The 21,151-nt window shown below is 39.2% G+C and overlaps 1 protein-coding gene and 1 pseudogene across 1 annotated transcript in view; both read left to right on the top strand.

The window, feature by feature from the left end:
- ADAMTSL1 (ADAMTS like 1) overlaps window positions 1–21,151 on the top strand; it is a 396,511-nt gene that overhangs the window by 175,565 nt on the left and 199,795 nt on the right. Inside the window, exons 10-13 of the mRNA XM_034987936.1 lie at window positions 6,316–6,366; window positions 10,979–11,183; window positions 12,412–12,559; window positions 15,339–15,423. Of these exons, the coding sequence (XP_034843827.1) occupies window positions 6,316–6,366; window positions 10,979–11,183; window positions 12,412–12,559; window positions 15,339–15,423 (489 nt within the window). The remainder of the gene's footprint in view (window positions 1–6,315; window positions 6,367–10,978; window positions 11,184–12,411; window positions 12,560–15,338; window positions 15,424–21,151) is intronic.
- LOC117999091 lies at window positions 7,566–7,799 on the top strand (annotated as a pseudogene).

Below are 21,151 nucleotides of genomic sequence, written 5' to 3'. Positions count from 1 at the left end.
GTGACCCGATTCATGCCACAGACACCTTATTCTTCATGATGCCTTTAGCACCCTGTAATATCTGGTTTAAGCCCAACGTAGACCCCCACAACCAGCACAGTACTGACAACTTTACATGTCTATGTGAAGTTTGGTCCCCTGGGTCTTTGAAATGACCACATACCTAGGTTAGACAAGCCTCTTTTATATAAGCATAAATACTGATGCTTACTCAATCCAAATAGTGACCAATCACTTGGGAAAGTAGAGTAAGAGATAAACAAAGCCCAAGGAAATATTAGTCCCACTTACTTAAAAGCAGTTCAGAAATTGCATTCATTAATATCAAGAATATGAACCACAGAAATAGCAATGTGAGGAAATATTAATATATGGGGTCAAATGATCAAAAACTCTCCAGTGATTTTATAGCAGAAAAATGAATGTGTGCCTTAAAAATGTTTTCAAAACCTGGATGATGAAACAGTGTTCTTTTGGTCTGGTTCCAAAAGATAAGTGAATATTGCCTAGTAGGTACAATGGTTCAAAAAAAGATTGTGACCTATTGACAGAGTATTTTCTCATTTGCCGGATCCCATCTTGCTTAGGGAAGCCCATGGTGCTTTAAGAAGTCACCAAACATTAGAGTAGGAAAGATTTTGAGATGATCACCTAGTTCAGTAGTTTCCAATTTGTGGTCTACAGAGCTGCAAGTTCTGCCTTCAGCAGCCACTAGGAATAGAAGAGGGAAGATAGAGCTCCATGAGATGGGTTTCTAAGCACCCACTGCTACTTCATCTTAAAACTCCCGATTTCATCCAGTACTTATATGTGGCAGAAGTCCAAATGTAAGGCACTCAAGATCACACAGAAAGAAGTGACAGGAGAACTGACGGTCCATCTCCCAGCTCCTCAGGGGGTCCTTTTCCTCATTATACCATGATCCTGTGTACTCTACGACCCAAGAAAAAGTGAACGCTTGTGTCTTTTCCAACTTTTGGTCACTTCTCTCCTGCCCCATCCTAAACTGTTGCTTAGGAAGAGAGTGGTTTCCGTTGCCCAAGAGTTGTCAAGAGAAGATGAGATACTCTCTTCTCTGCCGGAGCCCCCTCCACCACCCACAATTTCATTCATTTTTTTAATTGAGTGCCTAACCGATACAGGTTCGATGCTTGGTGCCATGGCAAAGGCAAAGAAAAATCAGCTAGGCTCTGGGCCCCAACACTGCCCAGAGAGAGTTGTATAGTGACAAAGCATCAGGATATCTGAAAGACACGGGAGACAGGAAAGAGATCTTTTCAAGCTGTCATGCTATTTCTGGGACATACCAAACGGAGGAGATGCGGAGGTAAGCCAAGCAGGCTAGAACCACAGGTGTCATTAAGCTGTCCTCTCTCCGCGCCAAATCCCCCAATCACCTCTGCTACCAGAGCAGCCTTCCTTAACTGCCAACCCCCCCCACAAAAAAAAACCATCTGCCCCCTCAAACAGATAGCAGAGCTAGAGGAAGGCAAGGAGTGGGACTAAAAATGTCCCCAGTGAGGGACAGTCTGTTGGGGAGTTTCTTTGACCTGGTTTTGTTTGTTTGCTTTGATTCTGGGTGGGGCTGCTTGCCTTTTTGTCTGCATACCAACAGCATGACTTCACTGAGTGAATAGTCACTAATTGCCTCTGCCCAGGGCATGGTGTCAAGAGATCCAGTGGAGAACCGAGATGGATTCTGTCCCATGGTATTAAACTAAAGAAAACTTATACATAATTAGAACTTAGTAGATACTTAAAAGCATCTTAGAAGTGATGAGTGGAGTTAGTGCGATGGGTGTATGGAAGAGGAAGAGCAAATTTCTGGCCAGATGTTGAGAGGGAAATTAAGGACAGGCTTTAGAAAAGGTAGCCCTTGACTAAGAAATTTCACTGGGCGACATGGAGCCACTGAAGACTTTTGAGTTGGGAAGTAAAATATTGGCTACCGGGACAGCAGTGAGCAGGCTGGTGTGGAGAAGGCAATGCCTGCAGGCAGAGAACTGTTAGCTGACCACTGCAAAAGGACCCAAACTTGGGTCACAAGGAGATGTGCTTGGCCAGACTGCACAGCCAGCAGAGCTGAGTGTTGGTAGGGAGCACAGGAACGAGAAGCAACCAGAGATGTCCCATGGTGTGTAGCCTGGCCGGATGGGAGGATGGTAGTGCTCTGAACACCAACAGTGATCACCGGGGAAGATAATGAACTATCTGGACACATTGAGCTTGACAAAGCTAGAGAATATCCAGTTGTCAGGAAGTCAGCAATGAGGCTCTGCAGCTCAGGAGAAGAAGCAAGAGGTCATTAGAGTTTCGTAGAAAGGGACATTTAGCACCATGAAAAGGACTTGTTATGGTTCATTTCCATTATAAAAAGAACCCAGAACCCCGCAAAATAGGCTCCCCTAGAGACAGTTCATTAGGCTTTTTCTTGGAGAGACGGATTTACTAAATAGTGTGAGCCTGAATATGGATTGATTTATAAAGCCATTTAAAGTCAGGGATACTATTCTAAAATAGCTTCTGAGATGATTTCAAAACAGACTTGACAATCTTTAAGTGACACTTAGGATTTGAGGTGATGGCCTCATTTCATCCATTTATATCATATTTTAAAATGTTCCTGCCTTATACTTTTCCAGACTTGTATTTTGTCTTGCTTGAATATTCTAGTTCCCGTGACTATACATTATAGAAAACTCAGAAAACAGAAAAATGTAAAAATACAAAGGCAAACCCCAGGAACTAACAACTGTTTTTGGTCTTTTCCTAATATATTTCTGTGACATAATTATACTTATGTATAATTACATACTTATTTATATGTATTCACACATACATAGACATATATGAACTACAAAAACGATTATATAGATTTATGAACACATGAATTTTCTTAGTATTGTGGTTCACATGGTATGTTCTACTTTGCATTGAATTTTCTTCAGTTGACATTATATTTGAATATTTTCTATGTCATTAAAAATGGCTCAAAGGCTTCATGTTTATGACTGCGTAATATTTCATTACATGAGCCTGTCTTAACATGGAAGCATTCTCCCAGCATTGGGTAGTTCACCAAGGGGTGTACTTTGAGAGGATGAAGTACCATGTCACTTACACCACATGAGTCCAGAATGACCTCATCCTCATCTTCGCATTTTCCCACCACAATCCCTGATGTTGGGGAATCCAATGGTGTCAGGTCGCTGGCCAGTGTAAGAAGTGCATGAGGGATCAGAATAGTTAAGGCAATGAAGAATGCATGATTTTACCCCAAACCAACTGTTTTTTACATCTTCTCTTGTGATCATTTTTTTAAAATCATTTTTGCCTCCTTCACCACTTCCCACCTATCATGTCTGAATGCAAGCACATGCACACACATGCACACACACACACACGACCTAAACATGGGAAGAGCTTCTTAAAGTCCCTGAATGGTATCCTTTTCATCATTCTTCAATATGTACACTTTGCCTAAGAAAAAGACCAAGTGTCTTAAAGGTAAGTAATAGGAAGTTACATTTAGGCCACAGTGCCTCCTACCCTTCTGTGACAGTGTAGTGAAAGGCCAGGGCCATGGCATGAACCCCTAGAGAGAGCAGAGCCCATGTACATGAGCATGCATTAACAACACTGGACAGAGCACCATTGTTTTGATATCTTTCTGTTTTCACAGGTGCCATAGAATGATTTTATGAGTCTTCACCATGACCCATGCCATAGAAAGACAAATATAGCTATAGTTTTGCTGAATCCAGGTTTAAAGCTCCTTGTGCAAATAAAAACACAATTTCTAAATCAGTCCAAAGCAAAGCCCAACATCTTGAATTCTATATACACTCCCTTTTATTTCCCTTCTTCTAGCCTGTTTTCTTCAATATCATTGCCTCCATTTTAAATATCATCAGCTGATAAATCAATTGGCAGAGCTCTGTAACAGTTCGTTCTAATATTGAGGATAACAAATCATAGCTATAAAACTTTTCAGAAGAGAAGACAACAAACTGTTTTTCATTTAGAAGGTGGTGTAGGCATGAGTAAAAATACTAGGGTTAGCTCAAATATAACTGCAAAGTCAATTTCAATGATTTCTTAATTAACTGCTCTTAGATGTATATCCAAAGTTATTAGAAGAACTTTGGAAGGTTGGAATTCTTTAAAAATATAGTTCTTTGAAAAAGAAAATTCGCTTAATTACTAGACACAAGAATTATTGGAAAGAGATCACATGATTATAATAAAAGATAGGATCAGTCTTTTTCAGTTTGTCTGTCAGAAGAAGGCAGAAAAGAAGGGAAGTTTCCCTAACTTGGAAAAACAGGGAAAAAAGTTTAACATCAGTACTCATTCCATTTTTCTGTGAGAGCTGTGGGATTTTGACTTTCCTCAAAAGGCAGCATCCAGTTTCATGAATATTGTTATTTTATGGGAATGCCCATCCATACACAATGAAAATCTAGCCATGAAAATGAGTACAAAAACTTTAATCATACAGATAAATATAGAAAATTTAGTCACGTAAGATAAACAAGTAAATTAGTATGCCAAAGGTTTTCTCTCTGGGAATAGAAATCTATCTTTCATAGCTTTGTTTCCCATTGTCTTTTAATTTAATTTCTCTCATGTATCCTCGTACCTTTCAGTCATTTCTTCAGAAACTACCCTCTTTATCACTCCCTCTTATTTATGATGATCTCCAGTCAGTGCTGTTTTTATCTGTCTGATCCATAGTATACCGAGCTCACCCGTTTTACCCAAAAGCTTAGATTTGCTAGCCATCCAAAAAGAATATATTACGTCATGCTATATCAGAGAATGAGATTAAAACTGAAGCCTTTATTTATTTATTTAAATACAAATATCAACATTTACATCAAATGTGGATATATAAATATACACCCATCCATCTCTCCCAGGGATACATAGAGAATACATGAGTTCCTTCCGTATTCAAAAGAGAGACTTCCTATCATCTGTCAGTTGCAAAATAAGTATCTTCTGCTCCTGCCCTACCATGTTCTGTACCAGGGTGACAGCTGTGTATTGAGCTCTCTGTCTCCCACTCCTGATGGAGGGTCTTTTATAAGAGCCCTTTTATCTGAGACCAATTTGTCATAAGTCTTCCACAAGCCAGGGGACGCTGCAAGAAAATCTTGCCAATTGGAAGCTTTAGTTGAAATCAGTGAGGTAGTTTAGTGTAGTTTATTAGAGTCCGTGAGGCCTCTGGGGACCTCCACACAGCCTATAGTATCATTTCTTGTGAATCCATTAGCTATACACCCTACAAAGTCATTTCTTATGGCTCATTTAGGCTCTATCTCTGAATCTCACGAGTTTCCCAGGGCACTAGATATACTAACAAGAGTCACGACCATCACAACCACCGCTGTAATATCGGTTAACATAATATCACATTACTATAGACCACAAAAACGATTTTTCATTTCTTTTTATCTATTTTAACTGCCCTGCCTTTATTTTGGTAGGAAACTTGCTTTTTTTTTTTTTTTTAAGATTTTATTTATTTATTTGACAGAGAGAGACACAGCGAGAGAGGGAACACAAGCAGGGGGAGTGGGAGAGGGAGAAGCAGGCTTCCTGCCGAGCAGGGAGCCCGATGTGGGGCTCGATCCCAGGACCCTGGGATCATGACCTGAGCCGAAGGCAGACGCTTAACGACTGAGCCACCCAGGCGCCCCGGAAACTTGCTTTTGTTGCTAGTTGCCTACTATATTCGCTAGTTCTCCCTCCCTTTATAACAATAACCCAGTGACTGCTTTCTAGATATTTACTAAAATCTTTAGATATGCCAAGAGAAGAAACCTATTTGCTAATGCACATGCCAGAGTTTTGTCGATCCCCAGGTAGACTCTTACACAGAGCTCTCTCTTTCATCAGGAGTGAGACAGTAACTGTAATTGCTTGCTGAGCATCTGGAAGTAACATTAATAAGGATGATAATAATGACCTCATAGGATGTATAATTTGGGGGATTAAAGAACATTTACAAGCTTATTGTGTCATAGTTAATGATGAGGTGCCAAGTTTTCTTGCCACCACCCTTCCCAGTGGTATTTCCTGCTTGGTCAGAGAACTAATTATAGTAAACGGTGCCCGTTCAAAGAACTTGCCCCATCCTCACGCATATGCTAGTATAAAGATACTAAACTGTTGTAGTGTTGTTTTCAGAGACAATTTATTAATGTTGTTTTGCATTTGTCTAACAAAATTTGTATAATGTAATCATTTAGTGTTTATTTTATTGTGTGTACCTTCTACTCAGAGGGTTGGCATTATTGTTCCTAACAGTGACGGATACAAGCAGATCATGCCTTATGACCTCTACCATCCCCTTCCTCGGTACGTAAATCAACCATCCTGATGCTAGAATTAGTAAATCAGCCTTCTGCTTCTTTTATATATCTATGTAGATGTAGACTGTGTGTTTTTCTGTAAAAGTAAGATGGTAGTATATTTTGCAACCCATCGTGAGCTCTGCTTCTGGATAGTACTGGGCTGCTCAGACTCTAAGCTTGTCATTTAAGAACCGTTTTAAGATAGGATCTTATGACATTGAAGCGGACACAGTCATTGACTCTGATTAGATACAGTGTATGGGTTATGTTGTGTCTTTGTTTCACTCCCTTTGTCCTCTTCTGTTTCTCTGCAGTAGGACCCTAGGCATTAAAGCCCTGTTGCTAACTCTTAAGCAAACACAGCCTGAAGTATTATCACAGTACCGCAAATGTGGGATTCCAGATGTCGTACTACTCTGCAGAGGGGCTTTAAAGATCCTCTTTGTGTTCCAAAGAAATTATAATTGTGGACCAAAAGGCAATGTTTTCCCATCCTTATTGTTCAGAACATTTGGGGGACATTTTTTTTTCCCAAAACATCCAATTCCATGTGCTGTGTTGCTTTTTTAAAGGACAGTCTTTTTTTTTTTTTTAACTAGAAAAAAAAATGAAAGTGAGGAACTGTTAAGGGAACTTGTTCTCTTTATCGATATATTCATACGAAAACTGGAGAGGCTGAAAAATATGCTAGCTCCTGAGTGTATGGTCTGCCACACTGGAAACAGCTCCCCAGGCAGCAGAAATTAGAATCGGGCTTGACGGAAACCCTGTGCTAGGAGACGCCTTTGCTCACTTGGACTCTAGGATGGGAGTCCTCTTTGCTCACTTGGACTCTAGGGCATCAGCTGCTATCTGGAACCCAGAGTTTCCATCAGATCGCAAATAGTACAAATAACCCATGGTAGTTTTCTGAATCTCAAACTGAACAAAGTCTAGAAAATAATTTTATTCTGAACTGCAAAATAAAACAAAGTTTGATTGAAAATCTCCAAAAGCTTCATGAAGTGGAATCCAAACAGGGGCCCTTGAGGTCATTGAGTTCAGCTCCCCAGAAATGCTTCCCTGTCCTCCTTCCGAGCAATCACACCTTTACACCCTACATTTATACACGTATGTGTTTACACAAATATACATATATGTGTATTTAGTGCATATGTATTCCCACATCGGTATACACACAGATATTTTGATTAATACATGTACAGCTTTGCACAGTGGCAGTATCGTAGCCAATGAGGTTTATCCGAGGCACGATTATTGCTAATAGATTAATACATGTACACCAGCACAAGCTGTCATCCAGCCTCTACTTAAATACTTCCAGTGACTGGTAGAGAACTCAAGTTTCACCATCCTAATGGGAGCATGTAGAGAGGGGCATTGGATTTATACTCCATACAGCTGTTTGGGGGTATTTTTTAAGTTCTTCCACTAAGGGGTTACCTTATTAATCAGCTCCCTCCCACTTTTCTATGACTATATTGATAAAGATGATAAATGACTTTAGGATGCTACTGATAGATCATTTTGCTGGCTTGATCCAGAACCAAACGTCTATAGTAAATGCTTCTTGAAAAAAGAAATGGAATGAAAATATAACAAGGCTAATCTAACTGAACCAAGATTTCATTTGATTTCAGTTTCCGTATCTGTAGAATAACTATCCACAGGACACACGTATCTGTTTGTGGGAAGGCCATGTATTTTACAATAAAAGCAAAGTTGGGTGTCAGTGTGAGCAACGTCAAGTTTATGTTTTTCTTGTAATACCACTCCTAAGTTTCTTTCATATCTATGATCTCTCTTATTTATATTTCTCTGGTATGACTAATGCCTGTCTTAGGTTAAACTTCATTTCTTATACATCTGATTTCCCCCAAATGCCAAAAGCCCAGTATTCTCAATGATAGATTGAAATGAGCCTCCTTAATGTTATCCTTAATGTTATCCAATGTACACATTGGCCTGTCCATGCATCACAATGGAAAAGGGCAATCGCAAATAAACAGACTGTATTTCATACTCCTTGCACTTCTGTTACTGAGCTAATTCTAAAGTTAGATATTCTGCTTAATTGGTAAAATCTTAGTAAATGGAAGAATTTCTGCAAATATGTTTTTACAAGAAGACTGGAGTCTCTAAAATGACCCAAAGTTAAGAACTGAGGCTCAAAAATGATTCTCAAAGGGCAGCTACCTTCTGATCAAGGCAGAAGGCTTTTCGTATTGATTATTTAAACAGGTTTTAGACCACCAGTGTAGATACAAAGCCCAGTTAATGAATTTTTAGATTTTTTTTCTTGCTTTCAGTCTTTGGAACACATACGTGAACATAATAGAAGAATGGAGTCTTATTAATTCATAATTAAAATATACAAATTTTCCACATCACTCTTAATTTTGAGAATTTCTTAAACTAAACACACTACATGTTTAAAAAATTAAAGGCCATTGGAGTTAAAATATGTGATATATGAACTCATTTTTTATTCTTCCAGGAGAGGAATCTTGGATATGTGCTTTTTTCCCCGCTCCCCCCCGCCCCGCACCAAGCACTTACCTGGTCCTTGTTTTAAGATATTCTAACTGATGCCTTCTCTCAGCTTTTATTATACTTTCTTTGAAGCACTCAGACATGTTTTGCCTTGAAATTCCACATAACCCTATTATTATGTCAGGATTCACACAATAATTTTTCACATATAGAACTATAGTGGTAAGATGGATCCATACTAAAAATTCTTAGAATAATATTAGCATCATTTGTCTTTCCATGATCACTGACACTGAAAAGGATACTTATTACTGTTTGTGAAATTACGCTATGGGTCAGGTCCAAATGTTGAGACAGAAATTAATCACTCTGTCTTTGGAAGGGTCAAGTTTAGATACGTTAGAGTACCAATTAGGAAGTGTGCTCTTTTTATGGCATCTTAATGTTCTAAGAGATTAAATGTACATTCAAAAACATAGTCCCACTTCACTGTCAGATCAAATCTAACATGAATGTGTACTTATATATTCAGCCCGATTTCATTGGGAATCAGACCCATTATCCATATCCAGAGGGAAGCTCTCCAGGTATTTACATGGAGATAAATGAGAATTGGTCTTACCTTTTGGAAGAGAGGCCCTCTACAGAGCTGCTTCGTTCTCTTGAAAGGGCTCAGCAAGTCTCCTAAGGGCTAAACAGAGGGCCTCAGTTTCCCCCAATAGCATTTTCTTTTGTCTCTCCTGGGGAAATATGCATAGGAAAATATTGTACTTGGCAGCATGTTTAAGCTGTTGGTAGTAGAGAGAACAGTTGTTGCCTAGACTCAAACAGTGCAGAGAAAATGTGGAGGAAAATCCTCTGTTAACTGGGAAACACAGTATCCAGGCTCATGCAGAAGAGAAGTCAGGTTCCCAATATACATGAAATCCTACTTATGGGATAATTGATGTCTCCACGATATGCCCGTGCAATATATTTACATTTAACTTTTCAAGTAGATCAACTTGGTGACATTTAGTTTCTCTCTCATTAAAATTATCTCTCTCCTAATTCTAAGAGAAATCTTAAAGTTCCTTTGCATTCCTCATCCACAAGCAGAATATATGCAAGAAAGACAAGCTCAGTCCCAATATTTCTATTTTTAAAAATTCTACATTCTCTAAATCTGCAGGAGGAGAGAAAAGAATCAGGCAAAGATATCTCTCTGCATCTGGTCCCAAATGCTTCAGAGCTGTGTAGAGATCTAAAAAACCCAATGGAATTCTCTTAAATGTTATTGATAATATTATAATTTTCTCCCTTACGGAACTGTATCTTTAGATTCCAATGCCATTGGCCTTCCAACCCAAACCAAACTTTCTTCACAATTCCAATAGTTCTTTATCAGGGGAAAGCTGACTGCCAGTATCCCTCATCAGTTAGGGAATGAGAAGATAATGCCTCACATTATTACTTTTGCTCCTTAGTGTAATGATGGCCTAGTTTGAACATCAGAATTGTGCTGCACCCATGTAGTCCCAAAGCTGATGATTGTAGAAACAGGGGAGAGGGAATGAATGTTTGGTTTACCTTGATCATTCATGAGCTTCTCATGTAAAAGTATCCAGAAGCTAAGTGATAAAGTATTGCATTGAAAATAGAAAGTATCGGCTCAGGTGCAAACTATTAGTGTTAAGTGAGTAATCAGTTTTAATCTTGACAAAGATATTTAATGGGATTTAGTAAATATATATATAACATAGATACAGGATATATATTTACAAAGTATGAAATAATATAAATATTATACACAGAATATATATTCAAACTATAGGGAGAGGGACTGACTAGCCCTCTTTGGAGTAGGTTACAGACAGCACGGATAGCCCTGAGGACAGCTCTCCAAACAGTAATTTCTTACATTTGCTGAGAGCTTCAAGGTTTCCAGAGCACTTTTGCCAACATTGAATCTTTCACTCTCACTCAGCAGATTTTAGGCACTAGACGGCTTTCGGATCTCTTGACTGTAGCCTCGCAGAACCCGATTGCCACAATAGGCACTGGGAATGGGGTTGGTCGGAAAGGTCACTGAGGAGGTTTGGCAATGTGCATGTCCGCCCTGATGACTCCCCTTGCTTCTGTAGGTGGGAGGCCACCCCGTGGACCGCGTGCTCCTCCTCGTGTGGGGGGGGCATCCAGAGCCGGGCAGTTTCCTGTGTGGAGGAGGACATCCAGGGGCATGTCACCTCAGTGGAAGAGTGGAAATGCATGTACACCCCTAAGATGCCCATCGTGCAGCCCTGCAACATTTTTGACTGTCCTAAATGGCTGGCACAGGAGTGGTCTCCGGTAACTGTGCCCTCTTTCTTTGTTCATTAGGAGAGTAAGTCCACTCTTCCCTCTCATCGTCATGACCCCACCGGCTACCCTGTGCAGCTCTCCACTTCTCTTGAGGTGTACCGGGTTAGCTCCTGATGTAGGCACGCCCCAAATCCAGCATAGCCAAAAGTAAATGAGTAAATATGCATTAACTTCAAGTTACTTCAAGAAGCCTCTATCACTCATAACATTCCCTCAAGTGGCAAAGAGAGGCAAGTGTCTGTCAGGAGTCATTGAGGCCAAATGACTGATTCTGAATGTCCAGAAGCTGCTCTGATGATAGAGCTCAGTAGACCACGGTTTGGTTTTATTTTTTATTTCTTATACTTTGTCTACATCCAAAAAGGGTTTGAGTAGATTCCAATTAAAACTATCTGTATTATTCATTGGAAAAAAAAAAATGAAATGGAAATGGCGAAATAATTAGAATGAGGATGAAGTAGGATAATTAAAAGCAGAACATTCTAGAACGTTAGGAAAACTGTTGCAGCAGCTTAAAGAATATGTTACTTGGGGTTTCCTGGCTGCTACTGCAGAAGGTTTGAAATGGCAAAAGAGATAGAAAGATGAGGAGGTAAGCCACTGTGCCCCGAGCCACAGAGACGACAAAAGACTTCTCACTTCACTATGTGGCTTTGGGGCAGCAGGATCAGAGCTGTGACGTTTCTCTCCATCTAGACTTGCTCCCTGGCGTCTAGAAGCACTGGAGGTGCCGTCTACATCTGGCCGTTGAATCAACTCCCTGAAACATTTTTGACCATGTCAGTATAATCAATTGGATCAGCCATGCTGCAATATAAATTTACTATGATGGCAGTTTGCAAAGTGTTAATGTCTATATGGGAGCTAGCAAAGTGACTAAATACAATTAAAATGCAGTGTTAGTGATCAAAAATGAGCACACTCTACAGTTTCTTTTCTCCTTTTCGCTGCTTGGTTTGGGACTTGGCACGCAGTGGGTGCTTAAGGAATGTTGCCTAACTAATCTAAATCTGAGAAACTGAAAGTGATTTAATTTTCAGCCAGCTTCACCCTAAATAGCCAAATAGAACAAAGACTCCATGAATGGTAAGAAATGGTACAAATCCACCGGGAGTCCTTATCTAAAGGCAGCCCTTTAAAGAGTCTCAGGTGAGAAATGAGGCAAAGTAAACAAGGCTTTGCTATGAGTCTCCTCTCTCTTGCATTCTCCTTCCAGTGCACCGTGACATGTGGCCAGGGCCTCAGGTATCGGGTGGTCCTCTGCATCGACCATCGTGGAATGCACACAGGAGGTTGTAGCCCCAAAACGAAGCCCCACATAAAAGAGGAATGTGTCATACCCACTCCCTGCTATAAACCCAAAGGTAACTCAACAGGTGCTCTGTTACCAGTCTTTTCATTGTTATGTGTCTTCGGGGACTGTTTGAAACTCCGTGGGATATTTTTAAATATCCCGAGTGTTCTTAGTAACTCTTTTGTGTAGCTTAGACTCTACTAAGCAGACTTAACTCTTTCTAAAAATCTTTCCACTCCTTTTGCTTGCAAATTGTTTTTAAGTACTACATATTTACATAATTCTCTCCTGGATCGTAAAGCTGTTTGAAGACTGTTGCTGAAAAGTATCAGCTACATCTGCTTAAAAGGAGATATTATAGAGATGTTGGAGAAATACGTGTGTGATTTACTAGTCACATTTCTTGCTGTTAAAAATAATGCAGTGAATCCAAGAGTGTCTACTTTGGGAAGCATCAAGTACATTAGGAGGCTTCATACTTCAAATTGCTGAAACAGAAAGGCGTTGCTTCTTATATTGATAATTAAAACATTAATACAAGACTAGATTCCAGAATCATAATTTGAAATGGAAATCTGAAATAAATCAGAATTTAACAGATACTGCAAATAATTTATAAAAAGCGAATTTTAGAAAATTTCTACTGAGTGAGGAAGATTTATTATAATTATACAGGGTCTCTCAGATTGGCATGCATGCTAACTGGACTTCTTTGCTGATATTGCAATTAGGGGCATCATCCAATGATATTGCTATCATCCATGTCAAGGAACTAGAAAATGCCAAAGTCACAAACCAATCAGAAGTAGAGAACTCCTTATTATAAGCTATCCTATTATCAATATTAAATATGATTCCCTTTTGCTTCTTTTTTTAATTATGTTCAGTTAGCCACTGTATAGTACATAGTTAGTCCCTGATACAGTGTTCAGTGATTCATTAGTTAAGTATAATACCCAGTGCTCATCACAGCACATGCCCTCTTCAATACCCATCACCCTGTTACCCCCTCCTCTCACCCTCCCCCACCGAAACCCCCCAATTGTTTCTCGGGGTCCACAGTCTCTCATGGTTCATCTCCCTCTCTGATTTTTCCCCCTTTGGATTTCCTCCCTTCCCTTTGCTTCTTAATTTATTTCTCTAACCATTACATTTCTCAGAAAATCAGCCACAGTGTAGCTCTTTATTTACTATAGGTTGCCCTTGGTGGGAGTGAATGGTGTCATGAAATCTAAATGATATAATGGAAATAAAAACAAAAATACCCAAAACCCTGATACATTGTAATAAATGCGTCTCTCTCTCTCTCTCTCTCTCTCTCTCTCTCTCTCTGAGACTCAGTGTCCTCATCTGTAAAATGGGGCTAATAATAGTAACTACCTCAGAGATCACGTGAGTATTACATGAGAAATAGTGCAGACAGGGTGCTCAGCTCACTGCCTGGAATATAGTCAGTTCTCCACACATGCGATCTTCAACTCCTGACTATCATCAGCATCCTCAGATGCGGGAGGAAGAGGCCACCAGTACCTCTGACAGGATCCGCTTCAAATAGACAATAAAGTATCGCAGGCCTAATAGTACCAGCTGAACGCTTCCTCGCTGAAACAGAAATGGCTCACCCTGTCAGATATGGCGAGGCTGACTGAGTCACTCAGTCGGGAGACGTGGGCTAGCTGTAAAATGATGTTTGTGTGGGTACCATGATCACCATGTTTAAGTGTTAGCAGATCCTTCTGGCCTTAGCAGTATTATGTTTCTCACTCGCTTTGTTTTCTGACTAAAAGAAAAGGAGTGATGCCCCTAACTTAAAATAGTCAATTATTTATTAGCTCTGTCTTTACCAAGCCACTTCGGAGAAAGAAAAGCAGTTTGTGGTTAACTATCAAGAATAAAATCTGGATTTTCACAACTAAGTAGTGAGTCTGGCTCTCTAAACATCATTAAAATGCCATATAATTCTATGGTGTATGCATATAGAGACATATTTCTTTCATCTTTACAATTAGATGTCATAAAATGGTGATAGAGCTTCACTGGCTCATACTATAAAGGCAAATATGCCTATAAATGACCCTAATAAATGTGTCAAAATGGGAATCTTGGCACTTACTTCTGTAGGGGCAGTTAGAACCTCTGTCTTTCTTTTTCTCCTTCACAGTTTTTTTTTTTTTTCCAGGAAGCAGTTAGGAAGCTTGTCCTGAATTGTGTGGCCAAAAGCTAGATAAATAGGTGACGCAGTCAAATTATGGGTTATGGGCCCTCGATTGCTCATATTCCAACTGTCCATGAGCCCTGGGGTGGCGCGGGATGAGTCAGAAATCTAAAGCAGTGTTTTGTGAATTTCAGAGTGGCAGTTTTGTTTGTTTGTGACAATATGGCGTAGATCACACTTCACCCAAAGGAATAAAGAAAAACATGTCAGAATTTATTAAAGGATTACAGTATAATTTATTGCACTTCATGTTTGTCTTAAAAGATAAATATTGTTCTATCTTTTTAACAGGAAATAGTGAGGAGATACTTTGATGACTCTTCATATACATGTCAAGCCAGTGTTCCTAGTTACGACTTTCATAATAAAAAAATTCTCCTTTGCTCTTCCACGTAATAAAAGGGAAACATAAAATCTAGTAGACTGGTATTACTAAACATTTTAAAATATTCTTTTTTCTTGATATAACCATCATCAGAAAGAGAAATTTACCTAAAAACTTATCATTTGTGGTTATCAACATGGTTTCTAGGTAGTGCAAAATCAGGAACTGGTGAGGAGATTAAAGAATTTCCCTAAAATTCCAAATTGGTTCTAACCTCTTCTCTTTTATATGCATGCACTTAATTCTCAGAGAAGCTTCCAGTAGAGGCCAAGCTTCCATGGTACAAACAAGCTCAAGAGCTAGAAGAAGGAGCCGCTGTGTCAGAAGAGCCCTCGTAAGTTTTATTTATTTTTTTAATTTTTTATTGTTATGTTAATCACCATACATTACATCATTAGTTTTTGATGTAGTGTTCCATGATTCATTGTTTGTGCATAACACCCAGTGCTCCATGCAGAACGTGCCCTCTTTAATATCCATCACCAGGCTAACCCATCCTCCCACCCCCCTCCCCTCTAGAACCCTCAGTTTGTTTTTCAGAGTCCATCATCTCTCATGGTTCATCTCCCCCTCCGATTTCCCCCCCTTCATCCTTCCCCCACACCGCTATCATCTTCTTCTTTTTTTTTTTTCTTAACATATATTGCATTATTTGTTTCAGAGGTACAGATCTGTGATTCAACCGTCTTGCACAATTCACAGTGCTCACCATAGCACATACCCTCCCCAATGTCTATCACCTAGCCACCCCATCCCTCCCACCCCACCCCCCACTCCAACAACCCTCAGTTTGTTTCCTGAGATGAAGAATTCCTCATATCAGTGAGGTCATATGATACATGCCTTTCTCTGATTGACTTATTTCACTCAGCATAACACCCTCCAGTTCCATCCATGTCATTGCAAATGGCAAGATCTCATTCCTTTTGATGGCTGCATAATATTCCATTGTATATACATACCACATCTTCTTTATCCATTCATCTGTCAATGGACATCTTGGCTCTTTCCACAGTTTGGCTATTGTGGACAATCCTACTATAAACATCGGGGTGCACATACCCCTTCGGATCCCTACATTTGTATCTTTGGGGTAAATACCCAGTAGTGCAATTGCTGGATCGTATGGTAGCTCTACTTTCAACTTTTTGAGGAACATCCATACTGTTTTCCAGAGTGGTTGCACCAGCTTGCCTTCCCACCAACAGTGTAGGAGGGTTCCCCTTTCTCCGCATCCCCGCCAACATCTGTCGTTTCCTGACTTGTTAATTTTAGCCATTCTGACTGGTGTGAGGTGGTATCTCATTGAGGTTTTAATTTGGATTTCCCTGATGCCGAGTGATGTTGAGCACTTTTTCATGTGTGAGCCCTCGTAAGTTTTAAAACCACAAGATGTTTTGCTTTTGAAACTGACTGGTTTTAAGAACGTAGTGTCTCACTGAATGTGGCTTCCCTGGGTTTTGAATCAGGTGTAATCCTCTTGCCAAGGGTCAAAATGAGCCTTTGGGGCTCTCACATTGGAGATTTATCAGTTCCTTAGTGTTTCTCAAAACGCGTGATTGCATTTTTTGCTCTCTAAATACTTTTCAGTTTTGAAGTAAGAAAATGAAGGGGGAGCGTCTCCCCCTCTTCTCCAAAATCTGACCTCCTCTTTTCTAAGAGGCGAAAGGTGAGAAGGCCCAGGCTCCCTCTGATGATGTAACATAGATTTGATGTGAAAGTCTGGGCAACTTTTCACATTCCTTATATCCCAGCTTTGCAGTATAGCCACTCACAAAAAGTAAAGCGTAGATAAAATGTATCTGCGGGCAAAGGAAGTATATTAGCTTTTCTTCTCCCTTTCTTGCTGCGATTGAGATCAAATGGACACCAATCTTTGCCCCACTTGATCACGGTCCCTTACCTGCTCAGTTTTATCAAGGCCATGAAATTTGCAAGACTAGCAGGCATGGATTTTTCAGATGCTTCAAAAGAGGAAACAAGGAAGAAAGACAAACATTGATTGATTGATTGATTGATTAGTAACTATATATCAATTGTGCTAGATACGTATATCTGTTGCATCATTTTTAAAAATAAGGGAAAGCACTTTAATGATCAGTTTCATTTATGATCAAAGCAGTTTCTCAGAGTGAAGATTTTCTGGATTAATTTATTTAATATAAGCCCTAGGCTCTGTGCTCTGCATTGGTGCATAAGACATGTTACTCACCCTCCAGGAGCTCAGAGTATAGCATGTAAGGTATGAAATGGTTTCCAGATTCAACCCGTAGTTTAAATTTCATCAGAGATATAAATTAACAGTGTAATCTATATATTCAAAAGCAACTTAGAATTTTCTCAGATCCATCCTGTTTGGATCTAAATCTGATATGGTGTGCCAGACCACAAATTGTGTCCCCGAATCACACCTTCAACAGCAAAAGATTGAAAAAGAATTTCAAAATCCAGATTGCTATGACCAAAGTTCATTTGTAAAGAAATGCAATTTGTTTTTCAGTCACTTGGTTTCACGTTAGGCAATGCATTTCTGGCTTAAAAGGACAATAAGCAAAACCTACATTATTTTTGTACTATGAAGTTACCACAGCACCTTTTTCTACTTTTTGAAAAAATGACTTAAAAAAAAAAAAGCCATTAACCACCACAGAACTTTGGAGGAAAGTCAGTGTTTAAAGATCACAGTGCAACCTTTACATGAATATATGAAGGCTTAAAGCTTTTTGTTTCTCTCCTGCTAGTACCTGGCTGGACTGGCCTCCTTGCTGCTAGAAAGGAAGTAAGCAGTTTATTTTGGAGGGGGATTAGCTCTTTATCCACTAAGGTCCCATTTAAGGCACAGAAAGATGCCGTGTAATTGGAGCTAGTTGTTCCTTATACGTATTCTTAGGTTAGATACATTTAAAACCAGACATGTATTATTCTACTTAAATAAACTCTGCTCTCCTGTACACAATATTTTGTCATTTGGTCTAAAGCATAATCCTATATACAGTATCACATTATAACCGATGCTAAATCATAGAATAAAGTTGAAATTAAATCAAAACATCTTACATCAATAACTTAACATCTTTCTCGTTATTAGATACCTCTCAAATGAAAGTATTAAGTGGAGTTTAATGCCCCTGCAGAAAGATTACATAGACCCTTGTCAACCATGTTTTGTAACGAGCGTTTTCCACTAAAGGTCTGATTAAGATGCATTATGTTTAACTTTAATCTTAATAAAATCCCTCAAGTAGCTAACCACATAGTTTTCACCATTGAAACTATAGCCATATATTAGATTATTAAATTTTACTCTTGGTATAATGGAATTGCCATCTTGGCATGATTAATCTGAATTGAAGTAGATTGTAATTGGAGCGCTGGTGCCAGGTAAAGGAAATGTATACTAATACCCTCAGCACAATAATTACTTTTATACCAAAATGAAATAAGTGACAGCTGTAGAATAATGTAATGAAAGGTATATGGTTTCCACATCTTAATGCACTTTACATGTTTAGCGCACTGAACCCTAGGAAAGGTCCTACATGTCACATTATTTTTTTACTGATTTTGAATTTAAAAAACATAATTTTGCATGGTCTTAATTCTTTCTTTTTTAAACCACATAGACTAGTTTCTAAATGTATGCGGCAACCTATAATTACTCTCCAAAGTATAATGAAAAAATGATATACTGTCAGCAAGTCCTTCCTTCCCCCCCACCAAAGAGACTCACATTGCTTAAATTAAATAGTAATGTTTAGAAACTGTGGCCGTCACTTCTGAGCTGCTCGGAGAAGCACGAGTCATGGTCTAGAACTATTATCTCTCACTTTGGCTCCAGCTAACAGACTTCTGCAATAAAAACAGTAAATATCATTTATTTCTCCTGATGTAAAACAAAAATACTATCACCAGCCTGTCTCATTAAACAATATAGGAAAACCAGTAGCTTAAAATCTTTAGCATATGGAGATACTGTCATTGAATATTAGATGGCTTGTGATAACGCCAAAATGAAAAAAATAATAATAATTGATTAGCACTCTGGCCAGATATGTTGGAAAGTAACCACTCTAAGGTATGTTTAGAAAAAAAACTCTGATTAAAAAGTAAACACTGGGGCGCCTGGGTGGCTCAGTTGGTTAAGCGACTGCCTTCGGCTCGGGTCATGATCCTGGAGTCCCGGGATCGAGTCCCGCATCGGGCTCCCTGCTCAACAGGGAGTCTGCTTCTCCCTCTCCCGCTCCCCCCCTTGTGCTCTTTCTCTTTCTCACTCTCTCTCTCAAATAAATAAAATAAAAAAAATAAAAAATAAAAAATAAAAAAAATAAAAAGTAAACACTGAACTTCCAAGAAATAACTAAAACTTTATAGAACAGAAGTGTGTACCGGTATGGTTGTTCCACTGAGCCAAATGCCATGCAGAAGATACACATGCAGATATCAGCCACATAGAATACCTGAAATAGGGTGCATGAGTGGCTTGGTTAAGCCGCTGACTTCGGCTCAGGTCATGATCCCAGGGTCCTGGGATCGAGTTCCGCATTGAGCTCCCTGCTCACTGGGGAGTCTGTCTTCTCCCTCTCCCTCTGCCCCTCCCCCCTGCTTGTCCGCGCTCTCTCTCTCTCTCTCACTCTCTCTCTAATAAATATCTTTAAATAATAAATAAAATCTTTTTAAAATCAAAATAAATATATATATACATAAATAAATATAAATAAAACCTATTAAAAAGAATACCTGAAATAAGTATCGCGATTAGGTCACGTTATGGTAATGCCCTTAATATATTGAATTCATTGTATAAAGCTGCAGCTTTGTTCAGAAATACTTTTAGACGTTGACTATTTTTTTTTTCTAGCAACAGACGGGTTTATTTATGATGTATTTGATTCATATGGTGCAAAGGTGGGAATATTGTGGTGAATATCTTTTCATAATATTAAAAAAGTATTTCCTAACCTTCTTGGGAGAGTCATAACCTCTAAATTGATTTTTCACTAGTGGCCGTGGTTTGTCTTGATCCAGGCACATGTTTGGTTTTTTGGTTTTTTTGTTTTTTTATGTTATGTTAATCACCATACATTACATCATTAGTTTTTGATGTAGTGTTCCGTGACTCATTGTTTGTGCATAACACCCAGTGCTCCATGCAGAATGTGCCCTCCTCAATACCCATCACCAGGCTAACCCCTCCCCCCACCCCCCTCCCCTCTAGAACCCTCAGTTTGTTTCTCAGAGTCCATAGTCTCTCATGGTTCGTCTCCCCCTCCGATTACCCCCCCTTCATTCTTCCCCTCCTACTCTCTTCTTCTTTTTTTTTTTTTTTTTTTTTAACATACAATGTATTTTTTTTTTCAGAGGTACAGGTCTGTGATTCAACAGTCTTACACAATTCACAGCACTCACCATAGCACATACCCTCCCCAATGTCCATCACCCAGCCACCCCATCCCTCCCACCCCCCACCACTCCAGCAACCCTCAGTTTGTTTCCTGAGATTAAGAATTCCTCATATCAGTGAGATCATGTTTTCATCAGATTTTTCTGACAACCCGCAGCAAGAATATTTAAGCAAGGTATTTTTGTCTCTCCTCATTGAACAGGACAGTGTGAACAAGATCCAGCCCTGAACCAAGACTAAGTCATGTGGGGCTTTAGCCAGGAAAGCTGATGAAGCACAGACAATCTTATAAATAAATACAGTAAGGTGAACTTGTCTCTGAGGATGCTTCCTAAGGAGTCCATAGAAATCCATGCTACTCAATTAACACAGAAGGAATTATGGTTAGAGACGGACTTCTAAAAATAATAAGATTCTGGTTTGAGTTGCATTCTTGTGAGGCTAAGAGCTATGCCATTCCAGCACTAGAAAGGGGCAGATGGAATGAGGGAATTCTCTTTTGCTGTTATGTGAAGTACATCTTTTTAAATTTGCCTCCAGCTATGAAAGTATCATTTAGGATTCATCACTTATTTTTTTTAGATTTCATAAGTTATTATTTTTCTTTTATCATTTTCTTTTATTTTTTACAGTGTTATGTTAGTTTCAGGTATACAACATA

This window comes from Mirounga leonina, unplaced genomic scaffold, assembly GCF_011800145.1.
Source record: "Mirounga leonina isolate KUSES-001 unplaced genomic scaffold, KU_Mleo_1.0 Mir_447, whole genome shotgun sequence".
NCBI classification, from domain to species: domain Eukaryota; kingdom Metazoa; phylum Chordata; class Mammalia; order Carnivora; family Phocidae; genus Mirounga; species Mirounga leonina.
Note: the sequence above shows the minus strand (reverse complement) of the source record. Positions and strands in the feature narration are given on the sequence as shown.